Source organism: Ostrinia nubilalis, chromosome 24 (genome assembly GCF_963855985.1).
Source record: "Ostrinia nubilalis chromosome 24, ilOstNubi1.1, whole genome shotgun sequence".
Taxonomy (NCBI): domain Eukaryota; kingdom Metazoa; phylum Arthropoda; class Insecta; order Lepidoptera; family Crambidae; genus Ostrinia; species Ostrinia nubilalis.
In genome coordinates, this window is record NC_087111.1 from 9792209 (window position 1) to 9813372 (window position 21164).

The 21164-nt window shown below is 38.4% G+C and overlaps 1 protein-coding gene across 1 annotated transcript; it reads left to right on the forward strand.

The window, feature by feature from the left end:
- Positions 1–687: 687 nt before the first annotated feature.
- LOC135083665 (uncharacterized) lies at positions 688–20473 on the forward strand. The gene is made up of 13 exons (XM_063978373.1): positions 688–873; positions 3231–3402; positions 4085–4223; positions 4330–4542; positions 5044–5862; positions 6147–6274; positions 9866–9925; positions 12347–12510; positions 13267–13580; positions 16611–16823; positions 17142–17960; positions 18393–18595; positions 19517–20473. The coding sequence occupies exons 1-12, from the start codon at positions 688–690 to the stop codon at positions 18556–18558; spliced, it is 3393 nt and encodes a 1130-aa protein (XP_063834443.1). The 3' UTR covers positions 18559–18595; positions 19517–20473.
- Positions 20474–21164: the final 691 nt, after the last annotated feature.

The following is a 21164-nucleotide window of genomic DNA, read 5'->3' on the forward strand; positions in this document are numbered from 1 at the left end:
TAAGTGCTTGTCGCGGGAGGTGCGATTTATTTGATGCCGAGTGTAGTATGTAATTGCTAAAGTACATACTTCGTATGGTTATGGTCTATTACTTAGTGGGTGTGTAGTGTTATTTTTTATTTATTTCAACTGGCAGACAGTGTTGACTGAGTTTGTTGCGGCGCTTTTTCTCAGCGCTTGCTAAATGTTGGTCTCAAACAGTCGAAATATTGGAGTCAGTTGAGCAAAAAGAGTAAAAAGACTATCAGACATGTAAAGGCATCTTTTAAGGGCTCTCTTTCTTCTTCTTTTCAAATATTATTGGCGTTCTGCATCTGGTACGACAAAAATATTATGAGACATGTAAAGGCAAAACTATTTTTAGTCTCATATTTTTTCTTTAGAGATTAGACGATTGGTAAGTACTATTGTAGTAGGTACCTTAAAGCCAGACCAGCAGCGGCTATCACCTACAACTACATCAGCGGTGTCCTAACGTGTCGACGTTGTTCGCGCACGTTTACCAACAAGATTGGCTACTGTAGCCATGTGAGGGCACATGATAGGGCAGCCCAGCGTAGCCCTCTTATTGCGGACTAAAGGAATTATGTCGCAGTTACCGTAGCCGAAAGCGGCTTGGGAATGTTAGTAGGTACCTAGTCTTACCAAGAAACTTTGATTTGATTACAATCAAAAAATATGCTGATGATGCTTGACTCACAAATCTTTGTAGCGTGCCTCTGCGATTTGGATGTATCCAGCTGTGAGGTGGCCACGAGGACCGAGCAGGGGCTTGTGTGTGGGAGGAGGAGGAAGGCCACCAATGGGGAGGACTACGCCAGCTTCAGAGGGATCCCTTACGCCAAGCAGCCTCTTGGGAGACTTAGATTTAAGGTATTCAACTAAAGCTGATAATTTTTTGGGGAATAAGCGGGGCGTATTCGGGCAGTGCGAGTATTGCGTCGAATTTGACCCTTGGAAATTCCTAGAATTTACGGATGCACGTTTCGTAAAGATTTGATGATCACATTAATCTAAATCAATATTGTGAGCAGGATTTGGTTTTGATAGTGAAGTAATAATTAAAAGACTGAAAGTTTAAATAAGTATGTGTAATAATTGTTCTCAATGGATTTACAAAAGAGTATGCTCGCAGTAGGAAAAAGTATGGCGGAGAGAGGGCTAGAGATGGGGTCACATCCGGAGGGTGACTTCACTAGTGTTGTGTTCAATTGCAACATCCTCCCTTGAACACACTCCATGGGGCCACAGAGATCTGAGTGTATGACCTCAAGTTGTGAAGTTGCTCTTGAACCTTCGTTTTTGAAAGAAAATCTAGTTTGCTTTCCTTCTATACAGGGTATGCATGCTTTACTATCAATTTTTGTAATTTTCACTCCTTCAGTACAATTTACTAGCTTTTTCACATCATTGTAATTCAGGTGGGCCATTCTACGGTGCCAAACATCTAATGTTTCAGAACTATCAGTGGTAGTAACATATGCATTCCCTTCAGCAATAATCAATTTATACATGTTGTTGGTTAGTCTCGCCGTTGCTACTAATTGTTTCTCTTTATTGTAAATATTACAGCCAGTTTTATGAAAGTTGACATGACATCCATTCTTCACTAGCTGACTAACCGACAGCAAGTTAGCACTGAGCTCAGGAATAAATAAAACGTCTCTCACCTGGACAGTGTTTCTTTTACCATTATTACAGCAGAGATTGAGATCCACATTTCCCATCTTCTGTACAGTGACTGAAGAGTTATTGGCCACCTTTATACTTTGTATCGGAGGTGTCTTTACCGCATACAACCAATCAGATCTTCTCGTCATATGCATGGATGCGCCAGAGTCCACATACCAATCATTGTCATTCTGTGTGTTGGCTGAAAAAACTGCAGTAAAATTCTTATTAGCATTTGAAGAATCTTTCTTATTAGAGAAACAATTTTTGCTCAAATGTCCATATCGGTTACAACTGTAGCAACGGGGTCCTCGGGATTTATTCTGATTATTAGTGGGGTTACTATATTTCTTTGGGGGGTTTCTTGGCTTTGTGTACAATACTGTAGTATCAGATTCCGTTTTGACCTCTTGCAACAATTTAGTTTTAATTGAATCTGCACTAATTTTGACACCGGAGCTTTCAAGACCCATAATCATTGGTTTATACTGGTCTGGTAAACCCGCTAACATTAAAGTTCCTAACCACTCATCGTCGACTTTAAAATCTACATTTCTCAGTTTGTGAGCTGTGGTAATTATTTTATTTACGTACTCTTCTACGTTTGAACATCCGTCTAAGGTCGTGTTTACTAAATCTCGGAGTAAACCTACTCTTCGGGTCAAACCAGAGTCCTCAAATGCGTTTTGTAAATTTAGCCATACCTGTCTTGAAGTCTTTGCATCTTGGATATGTATGTAGTTGATCGGATCCACGAGCAGAATTATTTTTGACTTAGCTTTCAGGTCTAGCTTCGGATTTACCACGCCGTCCTCATTTTCGATACATTCCCACAACTCCTCTAGCTCGAGGTATGACTTTACGGCGAATTTCCATGTGTTGTAGTTTTCTCTCCCGGTCAGTTTGTCAATGTGAACTGTATTTGTCGACATTGCCTCGGAAACTGAATTGTACTTTTAGCTGAAATAAGCTGAAAGAAAACTATCTGCGGCAACCTAACCTCAACTATTTTTACGCGGTACTTTTCGGAATTAAACTTTTTACAAAAAATTTTACTTTCAGGGGCTGGGCCCATAACCTGAAGTAATAATTAAAAGACTGAAAGTTTAAATAAGTATGTGTAATAATTGTTCTCAATGGATTTACAAAAGAGTATGCTCGCAGTAGGAAAAAGTATGGCGGAGAGAGGGCTAGAGATGGGGTCACATCCGGAGGGTGACTTCACTAGTGTTGTGTTCAATTGCAACAGATAGACATTGACTCGCTAAATTTTTTCTCGCAAATTGTTGTAAGGGAGATAATTGGGAGTTCGGGACACTGACTCTCTACAAGACGCTACTAACCCTTATTTCTGATTTATTACTTTCGTTCGTTCGTTTCAGCCGAAAGACGTCCAGGGCTGGACAAAGGCCTCCCCCAAGGATTTCCACAAAGATTTATTACTTTTCTAAAATTAATTTTGTTTCCAATGGCAGCTAGTTGACCCACCAAAGTTCGTTACTTCGTCAGTCCATAAGTCTTTGTATTTCTTCTTTGTACAAAATTGTAATTTTCTTCAGGAACTGCGACCAGCCGATCCTTTTCATGGAGTTTTCAACGCGACAGAAACAGGCCCCATCTGCCCACAAGTGGACATCTTCTTCGGCCCGCTCATGGCACCCAGGTCCATGGGCGAAGACTGCATTCGGATCAACATTCACGTGCCATACAAGTTCTTTCCTGACGTTAGATGTAAGTTATAATATTTACATTGACATGGGGCATGTGCGGGGCGTAGACATTTTGTATTTTTTTTATCCACAACGAGGAAGCTCTTGGCCTGTATCTCACCTGATGGTAAGTATTAAACCGAATTTAAAGTCTGCACAAGTATTACAGTACCAGCTCCTATAACCATTTATGTACGTACGTACTTACTCGTATTACGTATTGTCTTGTGTGGTGTAGTAAACAAAGAGCAAATATTTTGTTTTTTACCACCAAAGCTATATTGTACCATCAGGCGTTGGCTAATATCTTGTACAGACATATACCTACTTATCTAAATGGTTTTACGGAAGAAGCGCAGTGAGGGCGGGTGACATGTGACGTAATAATATAGCTGTATGTTACGATGTATATTTTATTCTGAAGCACATCTCGGAACACAACGCGGAAGTTTTCACGAAACAAAAACACTACCGCAGGGACCTACTCATTCATCTATGCCTATTTAAAAACATACTATACAGTGGAAGATAACCTGGTCAAGTTAACTGCGCACCTGGTTGCCGTGACGTCACATCAATGCTCTGGTACGGACGGGGTGAACGCGGGAAGGTATCCTGATGAGTGCGAGGGAGTCGCATTCCAGCCAGGTGCGCAGTTAAATTGACCGGATTGCACATAAATATTGTTGTATTACTTATTTCAGCTGACAGTACCAAGCAACTCCTGCCAGTCTTCTTTTGGATCCATGGGGGATCATTAAACTATGGCTCTGGGGACCCGGATTTCTATGGCCCAGAGTATCTGATGACTAAAGAGATAATCCTAGTCACAATCAATTATAGGTGCGTATCCAAGTCTCCTTTTGGTGTTCGTTTCGTTACAAAAAGTGCCCTAAAGAGAGTTAAGGGCCCTAAAATACGCTACTATAAATATTTATAAATGTTACAGGCTCAACGTATTCGGCTTCCTCAGCCTGGGAAACAAATACATCCCAGGAAACAACGGGATAAGGGATTGCATCACGGCCCTCAAATGGGTCCAGAAAAACATCAGGAATTTTGGAGGAGACCCTGATAGAGTGACGTTGGCTGGACAGAGCGCTGGTGGTGTCCTGGCCCATATGATCTCAGTCTCACCTGCCTCGAAAGGACTATTTAAACAGTATGTAAGGCTGTTATAAAACTAACTGCTGAGTTTTTTGAAGAAGCTTTTGTGGTGGAATAGTGGATACAGAATCCGAATGGTTTAATGAGGGCTATCGTTTTTGTACTAAGCAGTTGACACCACTGGCAAGTAACAGGACCTTTTTTTCGCATAAGGACAGATTCTCAAAACGACAGATTCGCATAAGGACAGATTCGCAAAAAGACAAAGTACATTTACAAGACTTTACTCTACAGTGGTGCCAACTGGCTAGCATTTACACGAGAGCTCTCTTTGAGCCTTGTCAAACACTTGTAGAAAACTTATAATATCTTCTGTAACCAGTCTTGTAACCTCAGTTATTAAACCCCAAGAATTCTTATATTCTTGGGAAAACAAAGAAGAATTTGACTTGAAGTATAGCAGTACTTATTAATATTCTGTGGTATAGCCTCGATTCGTTGTTCCTTATTCCTTATGAAGGTACATAATCAAACTAGTATTATTATTTACTTTCAGAGTAGCAGCACTGAGTGGGCAATCTGCTTACGGAATGTTCAGTTACTCCCGAAAATATGCTAGTATTGTCAATGCCATCTTCTTCATTGCTATTGGGATAAATCCTCTGCAGCCTCCAAAGAAGGTTCACGACGATCTCGTGGCTGCCCCTTTAGAGAGACTCATGTATGGACAAAAAGCTATTCTGGACGTATTGGGCGTAGTAGCATTTGTCCCTATTATAGAAACACCACAACCAGACTTCACGACCGTCCTACCGAAAGAGCCAGAAGAACTAGTCAATGAGGGCGCTGGAAAAGAGTATCCTACAATCATAGGCTTGTGTAGCAACGAAGGAATTATTCTGTATCCACGGCTAAAGGAAGTACACATGGCGGAAAAATTGAAGATGATGCCAGCGCTGACTTTGCCTCTAAGCTTGCTGATGGCGGCTAACTTGGAGACGATACCAGTTCTGACGACTATACAGCTGGCGAAATACTTTAACTACACGAACATAACTCTGATCAAATTCCTTAATTCAGTAACGGACTTGTCTTATACGTATCCAGCGCAAAGACTAGCTCGAAAGAGGCTAGCGACTGGTTCAGCAAAAACCTACTTCTATCAGTTCGATTATAAATCAAAGAAACATCCTCTTAAGCTGAGATTTAATATGACATATCCAGGAGCTGCTCATCTAGAAGATATCACGTATTTCTTCAGATTGAACGCCTTCCTTGGGCCCCAGACTGAGTTGAATGAGTTAGCGCATTCTGATGATGACAGTCGAATGAAGGACTGGATGACTACAATGATATCTAACTTCGTTATCAATGGGTAAGGTTATATTCTCTATACATTATTATACTCCAAGATTATTAACTAACTTATCATTAATTTTGGTGGCACTATTTTTAAGTGCTATACCTACTTTTACTGAATAACGGAAAGCTGGTGTTACGTGTTTTAATAGTCCATATTCTGAAATATCGTTCAAAGTTAATTTCTTGTGGCGAGTATTGCAACTCTCTCCCATGGTAAACGATATTGGGGGAGACCTATGTCCAGCTGTGGACGTCCTGTGGCTGAAATGATGATGATGAATAAAATATTCCTTTCAGGTCGCCAGCAGTAAATGAGAGCGACTGGCCTCCCTGTCAAGAGGACCTGAGGTACCAGCATATAGAGAAGCCCTTCAAATACAACTTCACAACCCTAACACCATACATGAAGGATAATATCAAATACTGTAACAAACTCTTTAAAATCGCCCTTGGAGTATGAAAATGTAGCTGAATACAGAATATTAAGTTTTCCAAGATTTTAATTTTTTGACGTGTCCATCAAGCAAATTTCCGTATTACAAAACAACGCCCAAAACTCGTTTAATCTCAGAAAAACTACATTTATCATGGACACAGTAAGTGCTCATAAAACAGCAACAATACTACAAGAACAATAACAATTACTGAGCCACTGCGTCAATAGGCTACCGCTCAGGATTTATCGTGACATGATCGTAAAGGCACGTCAAGAAGCTGGTCTTCCGCGGACGCCCTTGTATTTTGGCATTGCGCATCCTTTCGATAAGACACCGACTGTAGTTCAATAATCAGACACAAATTATCTCCTACAATGTTAGAAGTGATTTTTGAAATGCCATTTGGGCACCATAATCACGCTCTTCCAGATTCCAGAGGTTTGTCTTTTTTACAGGCTGTATTTATTTATTTATTTAAGGACAGCTAACAAGACATACACAATTAACTGGAAAAAAATACATTGAAAACAATACGTGTTTATAGTGTAGCCTTAATTAAAAGCTGCCACGACATGTGCATAGATTGCGCGGAAGCGTAGTATCGACTAGTCTAAAAAACAAAAAAAAAAATGAATTGAATGTAATGTATCGTATGTACCTACACTATACTTCATGCACAACCTCTACTTACCTCAGAAATCTACTTTCCAACCACAGTGCCAAATCGGCAGTACAGTCAGCGTCAAATAGTTCGTGACACCCAAAGTGGTCCAAAAGTTGACAACACAACCTTATTCCAATTGTAACAAAGACGTGTTGCGAACTTTTTGGCTACTTTGAGTGTCACGAAATATTTGACGAGGACATTAGTACTAAAGTTGTACCAGTTGTATCGTGCGTAACAATAGACAAATACTACTAAAACAATTGAAATCTTTAGTCGTGTCCTTCAATTGTTTACACTTTTTGCCTGTTGCTATGAGGTACATATTTACCGAGTGCAAAATAAATGCCGGAATGTACGAACTCAGTCGCCACTGTCTGCCAATTAAAATACGGTAACCAAAAAAGAACTGCCAAATTATTCAATATTCATTAGGTAGAGCCATTATTTCAAAATATCACTCCAATTGTTTAAAAACAGCAAATTAAGAAAGCGACTACACCTACTTATCTGTCGCAGAAACTTGTTAAAATCGTTTCTTACTTTTTTTAAGCTATTTTTATTTTTCATTTGTCATTTCCTACATTTCTCATTGTATTTTTTTTTAATTTTGTCTATGTCATTCCCCTCTTATGTAAGTGACTGCCTACATTTTTCCATATTTTTCCAAATTCAAATTCAAATTCAAAACGTTTATTTGCTAAAAACACAGTAATACAGGGTGACAATATTAAAATAGGATCATGTGTTTAGTCTGATCACAGACGTGCAAAAATTCATTCCATTCCATTCCATTTTTTTTTTAATAAAATGTGGGATGGACTGCTTGGACCTTATGCTTGTCTTGTCACAGAAATTGAATTTTCCGACATAACGTTTTTTAGGAATTCATATCAAACGTAAATAACATGACTAGCTTTTTCCAGTGGATTTTTTTCTTTCACAAAAAGACGGGAAATCTTTCTTTCCTTTCAAGAAGTCGGCTCTTGAAATCTCTATAAAAACTATTTCATGTTTTTCTTTAGGTTTGAAGCCCGTCTCTATGATTAAACTGTAATGAGTACCTACCTAATAGCAGTCTGGATCCGATTTGTCCTGAATTCGACTGTCAAAATGAATTAAATCTGAATTCAGAACAATTTAGAAACGAAAATTGGCTGAATTTTATACTTATGTAGTAGAAAATGATCATGGTCAAATTGAGAATCTCAAGGAACCGTGACAAATCCAAAGATTTACAGAGTCAATCAAACAAAGTTCCTTTGCAAATAAAATTAGTATGTCTAGGTATGTTTGTACAGCCAGCGTCAAATAGTTTGTGACACCCAAAGTAACCAATAAGTTCGCAACACGTCTTTGTTACAATGAGGGCTATCGTTTTTATACTTAACAGTTGGCACCCCCGGCGATTGACAGGACCTTACTCTACAGTGGCGCCATCTTGATGAGTGCAAATGCGATAGTCCTCCTACCACTTTAGCGCTCACCAGTTGGTGCCACTGTCTTCGCTACTAGAAAGTGACAGGACCTTACTCTACAGTGGCACTAACTGGTGAGCGCTAAAACGATAGCGCTCATTGAAATAGGTTGTGTTGTCAACTTTTTGGCCACTTATTTGTCACGAATTATTATACTACGTAGTTGCCTCACTGAGTTGAGGTACTGAATGTACGTCGAACCTACATGATGGACAGGTAGTATGCACCAGTACCTATATCATAACCGACCACGCCCACCAGCCGAGGAATTCCATACATCTTATGACTCTAAAGGAGCAATAGCCAGCAGTTCATTCGTTCGTTCGTTTCAGCCGAATGACGTCCACTGCTGTCAAAGGCCTCCCCCAAGGTTTTCCACAACGACCTGTGCTGCCCACACCGGTGCTTCCCGCGATCTTCACCAGATCGTCGGTCCACTTAGCAGACCTGCCCAGCAGTAGCGTTATCTATTCACAATTAATCCTTGAACTGTCTTTCAATTAGGTATTGTAATCAAGTGTTATCAATTGTAAATTACTTACCATTTTAATTGATTTTAATCAACACTTCGGAACATAACGTAAATAGATTTATGCTAAGTAAATGAAATCGTCGGATAACGATGCTTATGTAAGAACTATTTGTTTAAAATCTTTGGGAAAATGTGAAGTTTAATTAGTAATTCTATGAATTTTATAAAATGCTGTCTTTTTTCCTAACAATAAAATAAACTAAGTCAGATTACGGGAAATGACACACAAGATAATGTATGCAAATCTATACTAATATTATAAAGATGTAGTGTTTTTTTATTTTTTACTTTTGTGTTGGATAGTCCAGTTATCGAGGAAGGCTTTAGGCATCATCCTACAACCAATAGGGGCGGAGCAGTAAAGAAAAATGTTGCAAAAGCCCGTTAACCCCTCGTGGCAGACTAAATATTATTAAGTTCTAACTCCTAACAACCTGCAAAGTCTCACTATAGAGGTATTTCACTTACCCAGTGTCTCAGATATCCAGGTATAAATAAATATCTGTCCCATTTACAGAGGTTTCCATAAATAGAGGTCAGAATACAGGTTATTTCAGTTATAGAGGTGCAAAAATAAAATAACCTACTATAAGTCGGGACCTCAGATGAGTTCCAGTTATGGAGGTCTCTCGTTTCACTGTGTTTTGTATTACTACGAGTATAATAATGAACCACCACCCACTTTGCGTTGCCTGACGTTTGGACAGTTTTTCGTATTTCTGGTATTGTTACATGTTTTAATGTAATGATACTGCTAATCTTACTCAGGTCTACGACATCTGACCATGACGTGAAATGATTGGTAGAAAACAATTATGTATAATTGGCAGACATTAGCCTAAAACCAGCTGTGCAAAAGTAAACTACTATATAATTAAAAAGAATTTATTTTAATGCCATTTGAGCGTGTGTTACAGTAATGTTAGCATTTAAAGTGTTGGGTGTTTTACTTTTATCTTGTGCGGGTAAGTATTTTATTATAATTACTAAATGATACATACTTAGGTAACTAATTTTTTTCAACACATGGTTTGGTTAAAAAAGCATTGTCTGCGCTTCTACACTATGATAAAGGTAGATAAATAGATTTGATTTATTATTTGTTTGAATTGAATAGGCTCAGAAACTACTGGACCGATTTGAGAAATTCTTTCACCATTAGAATCGTACAATAGCGTTGATAGACATCAGGGATGTTATGGATATCCGTAACCGCAACCGAAACTTTAGGATATCCGAAATAAAAATATATCCGAAACCGTAACCGAAACTTTCGGATATCCGAAATTAAAAAAAATCCGTAACCGTAACCGAAACCAGTATAATATTATTCCTATATCCACAACCGTATCCATAACCGTATAACTACATATCCATAACATCCCTAAAGACAAGACTTAATTTTTTTTACTCTATTATTTTTTGCAATTTACACTTCATATCGCACACAATTTCCTCAATTTACATCTCATTTCACACATTAATTGACTGGGAGGTACGAAATTCGCTGAGCCATCTAGTGTTAAATAATATACAGGGTGGAAACGATAAGTGATCTCATTCGATTATTTCTAAACTATACAAGATATCGAAAAACTCGTTACTGATACTGAAAGTGCCTCACGAGCTCTATCCAACGGTACCAATAATAGGTTACAGAATTAACTCGATCTATCCGAAAATTAAATGTTTTCAGCCTCCATACTAAATGTATGCCAGCCAAACAAAATAAGAAGTATTAATTTTTTTTTATTAAACAATAAACACTTAAAAAGAACTCGTAAATTGAATTCTTTTTTAAAATTATTCATGGAAAACATTGGTTTTAGGCTTTACTTGCTATAATATTATCAAGACATGAGTGCCATGACAGTGGCTGTACTAAATGTATGGAAACTTTAAACATTGAATTTTAGGATGGATCCAGTTAATTTTGTAAACTATTATTGGTATCGTTGGATAGAGCTCGTGAAGCACTTTCAGGATCATTAACCAGTTTTTGAATATCTTGTATAGTTTTTAATATTATATGGTTTTACTAAATGTATGGAAGCTGGAAACATTGATTTTTTGGATAGATCCAGTTGATTATGAAACCTATTATTGGTACCGTTTGAAAGAGCTTGTGAAGCACTTTGAGAATCAGTAATCAGTTTTTTGATATCTTGTATAGTTTAGAAATAATCGAGTGAGATCATTTAACATTTCCACCCTGTATAAGGCATTTTTGGATTATAAACTGAATTTCAGTAATATTAAAATTATAATTATTTAAAAACGAGGTTCTTTCAAGTGGCATTAGGTTGGTAGTGTGTAATAGACAATATAATGGACGTTAATCTATAGATAATTGTTAAATAACGAGGTTATAAGTGCGAATAGCGGATTAATTAACGAATAAGTGATGTCTACTTTTAAAATTGTTAACAAATAGATTTTTAACAATTACTCTTTTCCAATTTTTTTCCGTAACAGCCCTAGCATACACATCCAGTCATCCAATGATCAGTTATTTATTATTTGCACTATATTGTATCACGATACAATAAGCTAGAAACTTGTATTCTATTCTATTCATAACCATTTGTAATCATATTATTATTCTAGGTAATAAAGGATTTTTTATTTACATATTTATCACCTACGTAAAAACTCTTTAACGTGTTAAAGAGTTTTTTTTACACATGTGCGAAAGAAATGCAAACACTATTTCAAAAGTAGACGCGAAATACGTCAATGCATCAAGGAAAGAATACCTAATTAAGATGGTTTAATTAGTGCAACAACCTAATTTGCATTTATTTAGAGCTGGACTGTTTGAGACAATAAAGGTGTTTCGGAAAATGTTCATAAAACCGTAAAACGGGATTTTAATATTTCCTTTCTTTAATTTTTTTTTATAATAATTATGTTGGCATTTAAGTATTTTTAAACTTTTTTTCTTAAATGTTTCATTTCATTACTTCGAAAGGCGTTATTATTGTAAAAAGCCTGTAAAACTTGTAATGCCGAATACCGGTATCTTTACTCTATGGACTCCTACCCTACTGTTATTAAGGTAGTAGTAATTCCGTACGTAATCAAAAGGCGAATAGCTTGGCGCCTGGGCTGGGACGCACCACTTTTGATTATGGGATTTCGTATCTATGCCTCTTTTTTTTAACGTCGGGAAATGCTTTGCGCATACCCTCTGGTGATGGGGACGGCCAGTGGGTTATTATATGGGACTCTCGGACGCCTTTAGTGAGAAAGAAGAAGAAAGAAACGGAGCCGTGAGTTATTGTCCTAGCTCGGACATTCGTCACGAGCGAGCTTCTCCGGCTTCGAGGGAACCCCCAATCCCCTTCTCCAGTTGTTTTAAAGAGGTTTTCTCCTCGTGTTTATAGCATGTCTTTGCGCCGACCCGGATCTAACCGGTTGCGAGGTGGCCGCCAAGACCGAGCAGGGGTATGTGTGTGGGAGGATCAGGAAGGCCAACAATGGGGTGGACTACGCCAGCTTCAGAGGGATCCGGTACGCCAAGCCGCCTCTAGGAGAACTGCGGTTCAAGGTATGTTGGATGATTCCTAAATATCCCTACTTTCCATAGAATTTCGTCGTCGTTTCAATCAAAGGAACTCCACTGCTGGACAAAGGTCTCCTCCAAGGATTTCGACAATGACCGGTCCTGCAGTGCGTCCAAGTGTTTCCAGCGACCTTCACCAAATCATATGCTGAATTTCATAAACGATAGATATAACGAACTGACTAGATACGTCCGTCATCATCAAGTCAGGTTCAGATCATTTAGGCCATCTTACTTTAACCATAACTATAACTGGTGATTTTTGTATGGAGTTTGACAGATTTCTGACGTTTGTTAAAGTAAAGTAAAATGGTGCAACTTAGCCTTAGTCTCCACTGCATTAGAAAGACCCTCTCTAATTTATCAGCCTACATCCCCGACCCTGGCCTTGGCATGGGAGGTCCTTTGTCGGCCGTTTGGTGTAGTGGTTCAGAACGGACTACTATGCCGAGAGGTCCCGGGTTCGATTCCCGGCCGAGCAGAAATTGAAATGATGAATTTTAATTTCTGTGACGGGTCTGGGTGTGCCTATGTATAATATTTATGTATTTAAAAAAAAGTATATAAGTAGTATATCCGTTAAGCTAGCACCCATAACACAAGCATTAAGTTGCTTACTTTGGGGCTAGCTGGCGCTGTGTGAAATTGTCCAAAAGATTTATATGTGGACTACATATCGCCCTATAGCCTTCTAATACTTATCTCTTCTACACCACCACAGATCTCGACTATACTTTCCAGGAGCTGCAACCACCCGAGACCTTTGATGGAGTCTTCAACGCAACAGAAACTGGCCCCATTTGTCCTCAAACGGACGTCTTCTACAAATCCCTGATGCAGCCTAGGAGTATGAGCGAGGACTGCATCCGAATCAACATCCACGTGCCATACAAGAACCTTCCCAACATCTCAGACAGCTCGAATAACACTGAACTCCTGCCCATCATGTTTTGGATACATGGAGGTGGTTTTGCGATGGGCTCAGGGGATCCCGACTTGCATGGACCAGAGTACCTGGTCACCAAAGACGTCATTTTGGTCACCATCAACTATAGGTAAGCATTTGATTGACTACGTTGCGGGTCCAATGACAGTTTTCCTTTCCCCCGGGACAAACTTGACCTTCACTGGTTGGGTTTTTATTGGAGGCCAAGCTGTAGATCCTGGTTACACAGGAGTTGCAGCGGTGGGAACGAGAGGTGGGAATAGTCCCGTGTAGTTAAACATTTGATATTTCATGTGTATTTTTTAAGGTTATTTGAATCCCGTTTCTTTAAATACCATCTCACAACATGCAATAAGGTCGTTATTTGACTCTACATTTCTGAAAAATTCTTGGTGTTAGTTTTAAAGAGCATGAAACTGATAAAAAAATTGGTCGAATGAGTTAATGTCAGTTTTACTGAAATTGCACGAGATAAACTTAAGGAAGAACCTTGAAAATCCATTGCTATACGTCATGTCAATAAAATTAGTAGATACTTACATATTTAACAAGTTAACTGATAAAGTTAAGTGTTTTGTTATAGGTTCTGGTTTTACTTTGTTGAAACTTGAACTTAAAAAAATTCATCGATGCAATAGATACTTGCTTTTGCCCGTAGCATCGCTCGCGTTACACTATTGACCCTCGTTTCATTCAATCCCTTAAAATTCACCCCAATTTTGGAATGTTTTCTCTTAGAGGTTGCAAAATAATTATTAAATCAATCTACGTGCCTTTCAGCGCAATCTGATCAGATTAGTCAGTAAACTAGTTGACTCAAGGTTAACTGAGTAGCTTACCTTAGTTTCTCAGTTAACCTATTTATATTTTCACCATAAATCCCTAATTTTTAAGTGACCCCTATGGTAACACATAATAGGAATTTTGTTTTCATAGGGGTCACTTGAAAATTAGGGATTGATGGTGAAAACGGGCATGAGTTTCTACCGCCACTTCTCAGCACCAGCCTATACAGGGTGACTCAGAATGGGTGAATCAAACTGATAGGGGAGGTAGCTCTACTAATGTACTATCCCTAAAAATATTTTAAAATTTTTCTTTTTTAAATAATGTGCTCCAAACTCGAAATCTAGTCATTATTTTCAAAAGTTTGTTTACAGATCATGTACAATTAATATTAGTAAGAAACAAGGACAAATAAACTCCAAACGCAGCAATTATAGCCAGATACTTAGGCAAAGCTGATTCATTTTCATTAAAAAAAAAATTATGTCCTTATGCGCTTTTTTTTTTATATATTTTTTAGGGATAGTACATTAATAGAGCTACCTGGGGAGGTAGGGGTATCAGTTTGATTCACCCATTCTGGGACACCCTGTATGTTATCCCGAAGTGGTGGTAGGGCAAGCTATATTTGGAGCGTGTACAAGCACCTTGGAAAGGGGTGCCCTCTTAGACGCATAACATTTTTCATCATAATTTAGTTTGGTATAACAGTATTTGCATAAAGTTTTTTCGCATAAACTTTGATATGCATAGTTTTCTAAATGCATAATGGTTTCTTAGGCATAATAATAACTTTCTCTAATTTTCAATACCATAATTTAAATAATCATAAATGTAAAGAACATAATTTTATATACATAAAGTTTGTTTTTAATAAAATACTATAAACATAATTTAATTATTTATAACATTTAAAGTCATAAATATTGTCTATAAGAGCAACCAACATTGAAGAGTAAATAATTATGTATTTGTGATGTTGCGAACGATCCTCCTTCCACCTTTATATTCTTTCGGCCTATAGATTTGCAAAAACTAAATTCTCTGTATCATTGTCATTATAACGCACATATTATTATACAGTCCACATTTCTTTTACAACATTAAGCTTGCCTGGTCTGAAATTATGTTGATCCCGACTGGCCGTGGTCTCTTCCACGTGGTACTAGTCTGCCCTATACTAGAGTGTAATTTAAAAGCCGGAGGCGCGGAGGGAGTGCGGTCCTCGCTCGCTGTAACATATATCCGGCAGCCGTGCGAGCTGGAGCGGCTGAGGCTGGTCGCCGAAGGCGACCAGCAAGCCGAAGCTGCGGAAGCGAGCATGGCATGCCGGGTATATGTTACGCCAGAGCGGAAGGACCGCACTTCCCGCAGCGCCGGAGATAAGGCAATCCTAATGCTTGCTTGCATGGTTGTTTGCTTGCATGCTTGCTTGCTTGCATGCATGCTTCCTTGCTGCTTGCTTGCATGCTTGCTTGCTGCTTGCTTGCATGCTTGCGTGCTTGCTGCTTGATTGCATGCTTGCTTGCATGCTTGCTTGCTGCTTGCTTGCTGCTTGCTTGCTGCTTGCTTGCTGCTTGCTTGCTGCTTGCTTGCAGGTTTGCTTGTTTGCATCCTTGCTTGCATGCATGCTTACATGCTTCCTTGCAGCTTGCTTGCATGCTTGCTGTTTGATTGCATGCTTGCTGCTTGCTTGCATGCTTGTTTGCATGCTTGCTTGTCTATTTATATTTGTTAACTTATAACATTTTTATATTTGTTAAAATTATGGTATTTTGTATATTATGAATGATAATATTTATGGCATTGGTTTAGATGCCAATAAATGTTATGCCTAGAAATCGTTATTAAAAAAACAAGAATACAGAAAAAATATATACTAAAATATTATTATAATAAAAGTGGTTATGGCAAAAAAAATATGCCTTATGAATTATTCTGTATGAACGTTATGCGAAATGATGAGTATGCCAAAAAACTTTATGCACTCTTAAATTATGACAAAAAATTTTATGCAACCGAATATGGACCCCTTGGAAAGAGCCTAAGTACTAAATAAGTTCAAATCGTCGGTCCACCTAGTAGGAGGCCTGCCCACGCTACGTCTTCCAGCCCGTGGTCGCCACTCGAGAACTTTTCTGCCCCAACGGCCATCGTCTCTACGAGCTATGAGCCCCAGCCACTGCCACTTGATTTTAGCAATTCTGCGGATGGATGCGGGCAGCGCAGGACCGTTCATTATGAAGAACCTTAGGGGAGGCCTTTGTCTATCAGCGGACGTTATTTGGCTAAAACGAAAGAACGAACTAAATAAGTAATTTATTTGTTAATTTTCTTGACATATCTATTCTAGACTGCACGTTTTCGGCTTCCTGAGTCTGGATAACGAGTACTTTCCCGGCAACAACGGTCTGAGAGACGCCATCGCCGCTCTGAAGTGGGTTCAGAAGAACATAAGGAACTTCGGAGGGAACCCTGACATGGTATCAGTAGGGGGGCAGAGCGCTGGTGCCGTAATGGCACATTTGCTGACCTTAGCGCCTGCTTCGAGCGGACTCTTCAAACAGTGAGCATCTTGCCTAGTTTTATAAAAATTTTTTTTGAAAAAATAGGTGGCATAAACTCAAAATGTGATTGGAACCTCTTTTTACTCCGGTACCTACATAATCTTTTCAGTTGCAATAATACCAACATACAGTGCTGTAAATCCCTGCCATGGCGATAAATTAGGCACTAGCATATTATAACTTGATAAATCATATAAACTAAGTACTATTTATTGATTAATTGACTTTTGATTGTTCATTAACTGGTCCTAACTAATTAATGAATATAATTAATGGACGCTAACTGTTACGTAAATTAATTATTATGACATTTTCAGGTGCATGGCTTTCAGTGGACAAGGAATCGCTAGCTTCTTCAGCTACTCCGCAGGCTACAGAGATGTGGTCAACGCACTTTTCTTCACGGAGATGAGAATACCTTACCTGCTCCTATCACCAAAGCAGATCCATGACCAGCTTGTCAAAGCGCCGATAGATAAAATATTGGCAGCAAACAAAGTCATCCTAGACATTTTTGGTGTCACTTCATTCACTCCAACTATAGAAAAGCCACAAGAAAACTTCACAACTATGATTCCTGAAGATCCAGAAATACTATACGAAGAAGGCATCGGAAAAGAATACCCTGTGCTATTAGGCTTCGCTAACAACGAAAGTCATTCTTTCACGAATAGATTTTTAGAATTAAACATGCCTACGACGCTAACTCTAGCACCGGTGTTGATAGTGCCGTTGAATTTGGTGTTTTCAGTAAATCCTTTGATACTGCCGATTCTTTTGGCGAAGCAGAGGTCAGAGTACGTGAAATTTATCCGTGTGACCTTGGATGATTTTATGCGAGCGCTAATTGATATGGACTACCTGTATCTAGCACAGAGATTGTCTCTACAGAGGTTGGCGGTTGGTGCCGAGAAGACGTACATGTACCAGTTCACATATACAGGGCAACATAGTCCCATTAAAGAATCGTTTGGGCTGAATTTCACTGGTGCAGGACATGTAGAAGACATAACTTATTTCTTCAGGGTGAACTCGTTCTTGGGCCCCATAACTGATGAGGATGAAATGTCGGGAACTACTGACAGTGAAATGAAAGAACTTATGACGACGAGCATTGCCAACTTTGTTTCGACTGGGTAAGAAGTAAAAATATTTATGTTTGCGCTTGCTTAAATCCTACGCCTGCAGTTTTTTGACAACAGTTCTCGACGTTATACAATTTTGCATATTTTTTCATCGTAGGCAATGTAGTTAGGTTCTTAAGATTTTTTTAAATTGTTTTGAGATAGATAAATGGTTAAATGTGTCAACGAACATTAATACTGTCTCTATACTCACCTACAATTAATATATTAAAGTATCACGTTGTCAATTCTTCCTGTACAACTGATTTATTAATAAAAGAATATTACTTAATCAGTATGTTCCCCTGAACATCATGCTCTACCCTTGGGCATGCCATTTTAGTTCAAAAATTGATTCTGAATGCACACTATCTGTAGGTACATTATAATTAATTAGGTATTTTGGAACTAAAAATTATAAATTTCTTTCTTTCATCCATACAGATCACCAGTGAAGAACGACAGTGACTGGCCAGCGACCGACACGGATCTCAGTTTTCAATTAATTGGAAAACCAGCGCTGAATTATTCTAAAATAACACCTTACATGGCTGAAAAGAAGGCCCATTATGATGACCTGTACTCAACAGCTGGACGGAGTATACCTTGATTATAGCAACGTTGTTATATAAACTAGTTAAATATACATACAGTCTTATTCATAAAAATCCTCTAAAATAGGTTTAAAACGCTCATTAGTTAAAATGCTCATTAGTGCTAATAAACCTTTTATAAAATTCTCTATTCATAAACGTTCAATATACCCATTTTAACTATCTTCTCGCTAAAAGACATTTTAGCGTTGTTATGTTGTCGTTCTGATGAATCCATAGATAAAAATGCCAAAACCAATGGCCCACGGCCCAAAAAAAAAGTTTAACGTCACTTACGACATAATGACAATGACATTTGTTTGTTGTTTGTTATTATTGCTTGTGTGTGTTGTGTTTCGTGCAGCAGAGGTGCTTCGTGGTATTTTTGCAAAGAAAATTGTATTGCTTAATAGAAATAAACATGGAAAACGAAAAAAATAAAAAGAACCTGTCGCCACCTTGCAACAATGTCTATTTTATTTTTAGTTCGGCATCACAAGTTACTTGTACGTTCATAGAGTAATATCCTTTTCTGTTAATATAATATTGACCTGCGTCACCCACCACTATATTTCTTTATTTTCATATGGGTGCAAATGCAATCAATACACCCCAAGACAGAAGGAAATCGCCGTATATTGTAAAATCCCCTCATTACTTTATTACTAACTTTATAAACCTTGCAAATAGCCACACGAAAAAGAGGACGACAACTGTAACAAACCTCAAGTCAAAACGGTTCGGACTCATCTGTGGTTCGGACCGGACGCAAATAAATCAGCTGTTGCACATTTGTCGGCCATATTTCTCTTTATTAGAGGTTTAAAGTAGGGTCGACCCTGTTATAAGTTATGAAGCGGGTATTGAATACTTACAAAGCTTTTTAGCGGTATATGACGTTTATGAATAATACTTTTCGGGATTTTTACTATAACAAGCTAATAAACCTATTTTAAATTTTTATGAATAAGACCGATAGTATACTAATAAATGACGTATGTAAACATGACAGAGCCTACCCCAAATAATGGAAAAGGCTAGGGCAAAGAAGAAGTAAAAGTGCTTTTAAAAGCCTACTTGCAAAAATATAATGAGTTTTTTTTATAGAAGAAGACGAATACATGTCCTTTTTACCCGACAGTGTCAGAAGGAGGGTTATGTTTTTCAGAGACGTAAAAATAGCTACAGTACAAACTGTGATTTAAGCTGGGTTGCGCCATCTTACTATAACTTTGACATGCGTCAAAAATCTGTCAAACTCCATACAAAAAGCACCGGTTATCGTTATAGTTACGGTCTAAGTTAGGTCGTGCAACTCAGCCTTAGTATCTTTCATCGAATAAATTATTAGTTACCAACACTACTTATCTTTTAACCGATGACGGCTATAGTCTGGTCTGTGAGCACGTAGAATTTTGTCTAATGACCCCAAGCTACCCATCCTTATCGGTCGCGCGTAATTATGTTGCTGTCGCGCTCGCACACTCACTGCGGGCGCCCGTCGTACAGTCGCGACAGCAATATAATTACGCGCGGGCGATAAGGATGGGTAGCTTGGGGTCATTGGACAAAATTCTACGTGCTCACAGACCAGGCTTTACATTAAAATACTTTTTGCTCTACGCCCGGTCGAACCTTTAAGGTTAACTGCGCACCTCGTTGGAATGCGACTCTCCCTCGCACTCACCCGCACACCTCCCCGCGTTCGCTCCGTTCGCTCGCGTCAATGTGAAGTCACGGCCGCCAGGTGCGCAGTTAACTTGACTGGATTGTTTATTACATTACACAAGGTCTCAAAAGCAGTTAAAAACATAAGTATAAAACAACAAATAAAAATAATTTGACACAAGCCTTGTATAGTGAAAATGTATATTATCCTTTTTTCACAACGAGAACTGTACAAAAATATATTAATAAAATATAAAATATGTCTCTATCTGGTTTTATTTCTGGAAAATATTTTTATACTGACCTATAGCTTATCTTCTCAAAAATCTATGTATTTTTACCCGACTACGGCAAAGCAAAAGGAGGGTTATGATTTTGACAGGCTATGTATGTATGTATGTATGTATGTATGTTCATGTGTTCCCTCGTAACTTCTAAACTACTTATCAGAATTCGACAAATGACATATCATTAGAAGCGTCTAAATTGTCCGCTGGTTATAGGCTATATGGGGTTTCACAAAATCTAATGTGGCGCCCTCTAGCGGACAAAACATACAGAGTAAAAAAATAAAGTTAAGATAAATATGCCGTGTTTGGTATCATTTGAAAGCGCTTTACTTGTACATTTTGAATATATATATATATTACTAGCATTTGCTTGTGACTTTACCTGTATTCATGGGCTGATTGCATATAATTCACATCTTTTCGTTCATCTGGGGGCACGGCAGTGCCCCCACCAAGTCGAGCAAAAAAGCGGCACGGCCGTACCATCCTTTTCTCGAAGCAATTCAGGCCATTTTCGACCGCCTGTAACTTCGTTGTGGATAAAACTAGAAGGCTGAATTTTCATTAGCTATGCAGGCATTGTAAAGACACGGTATATTTAAAATTTCATTCAATTTGAACCAGTAGTTTAAGAATTATAACGGGTCAAAGTTACTTAATTTTGT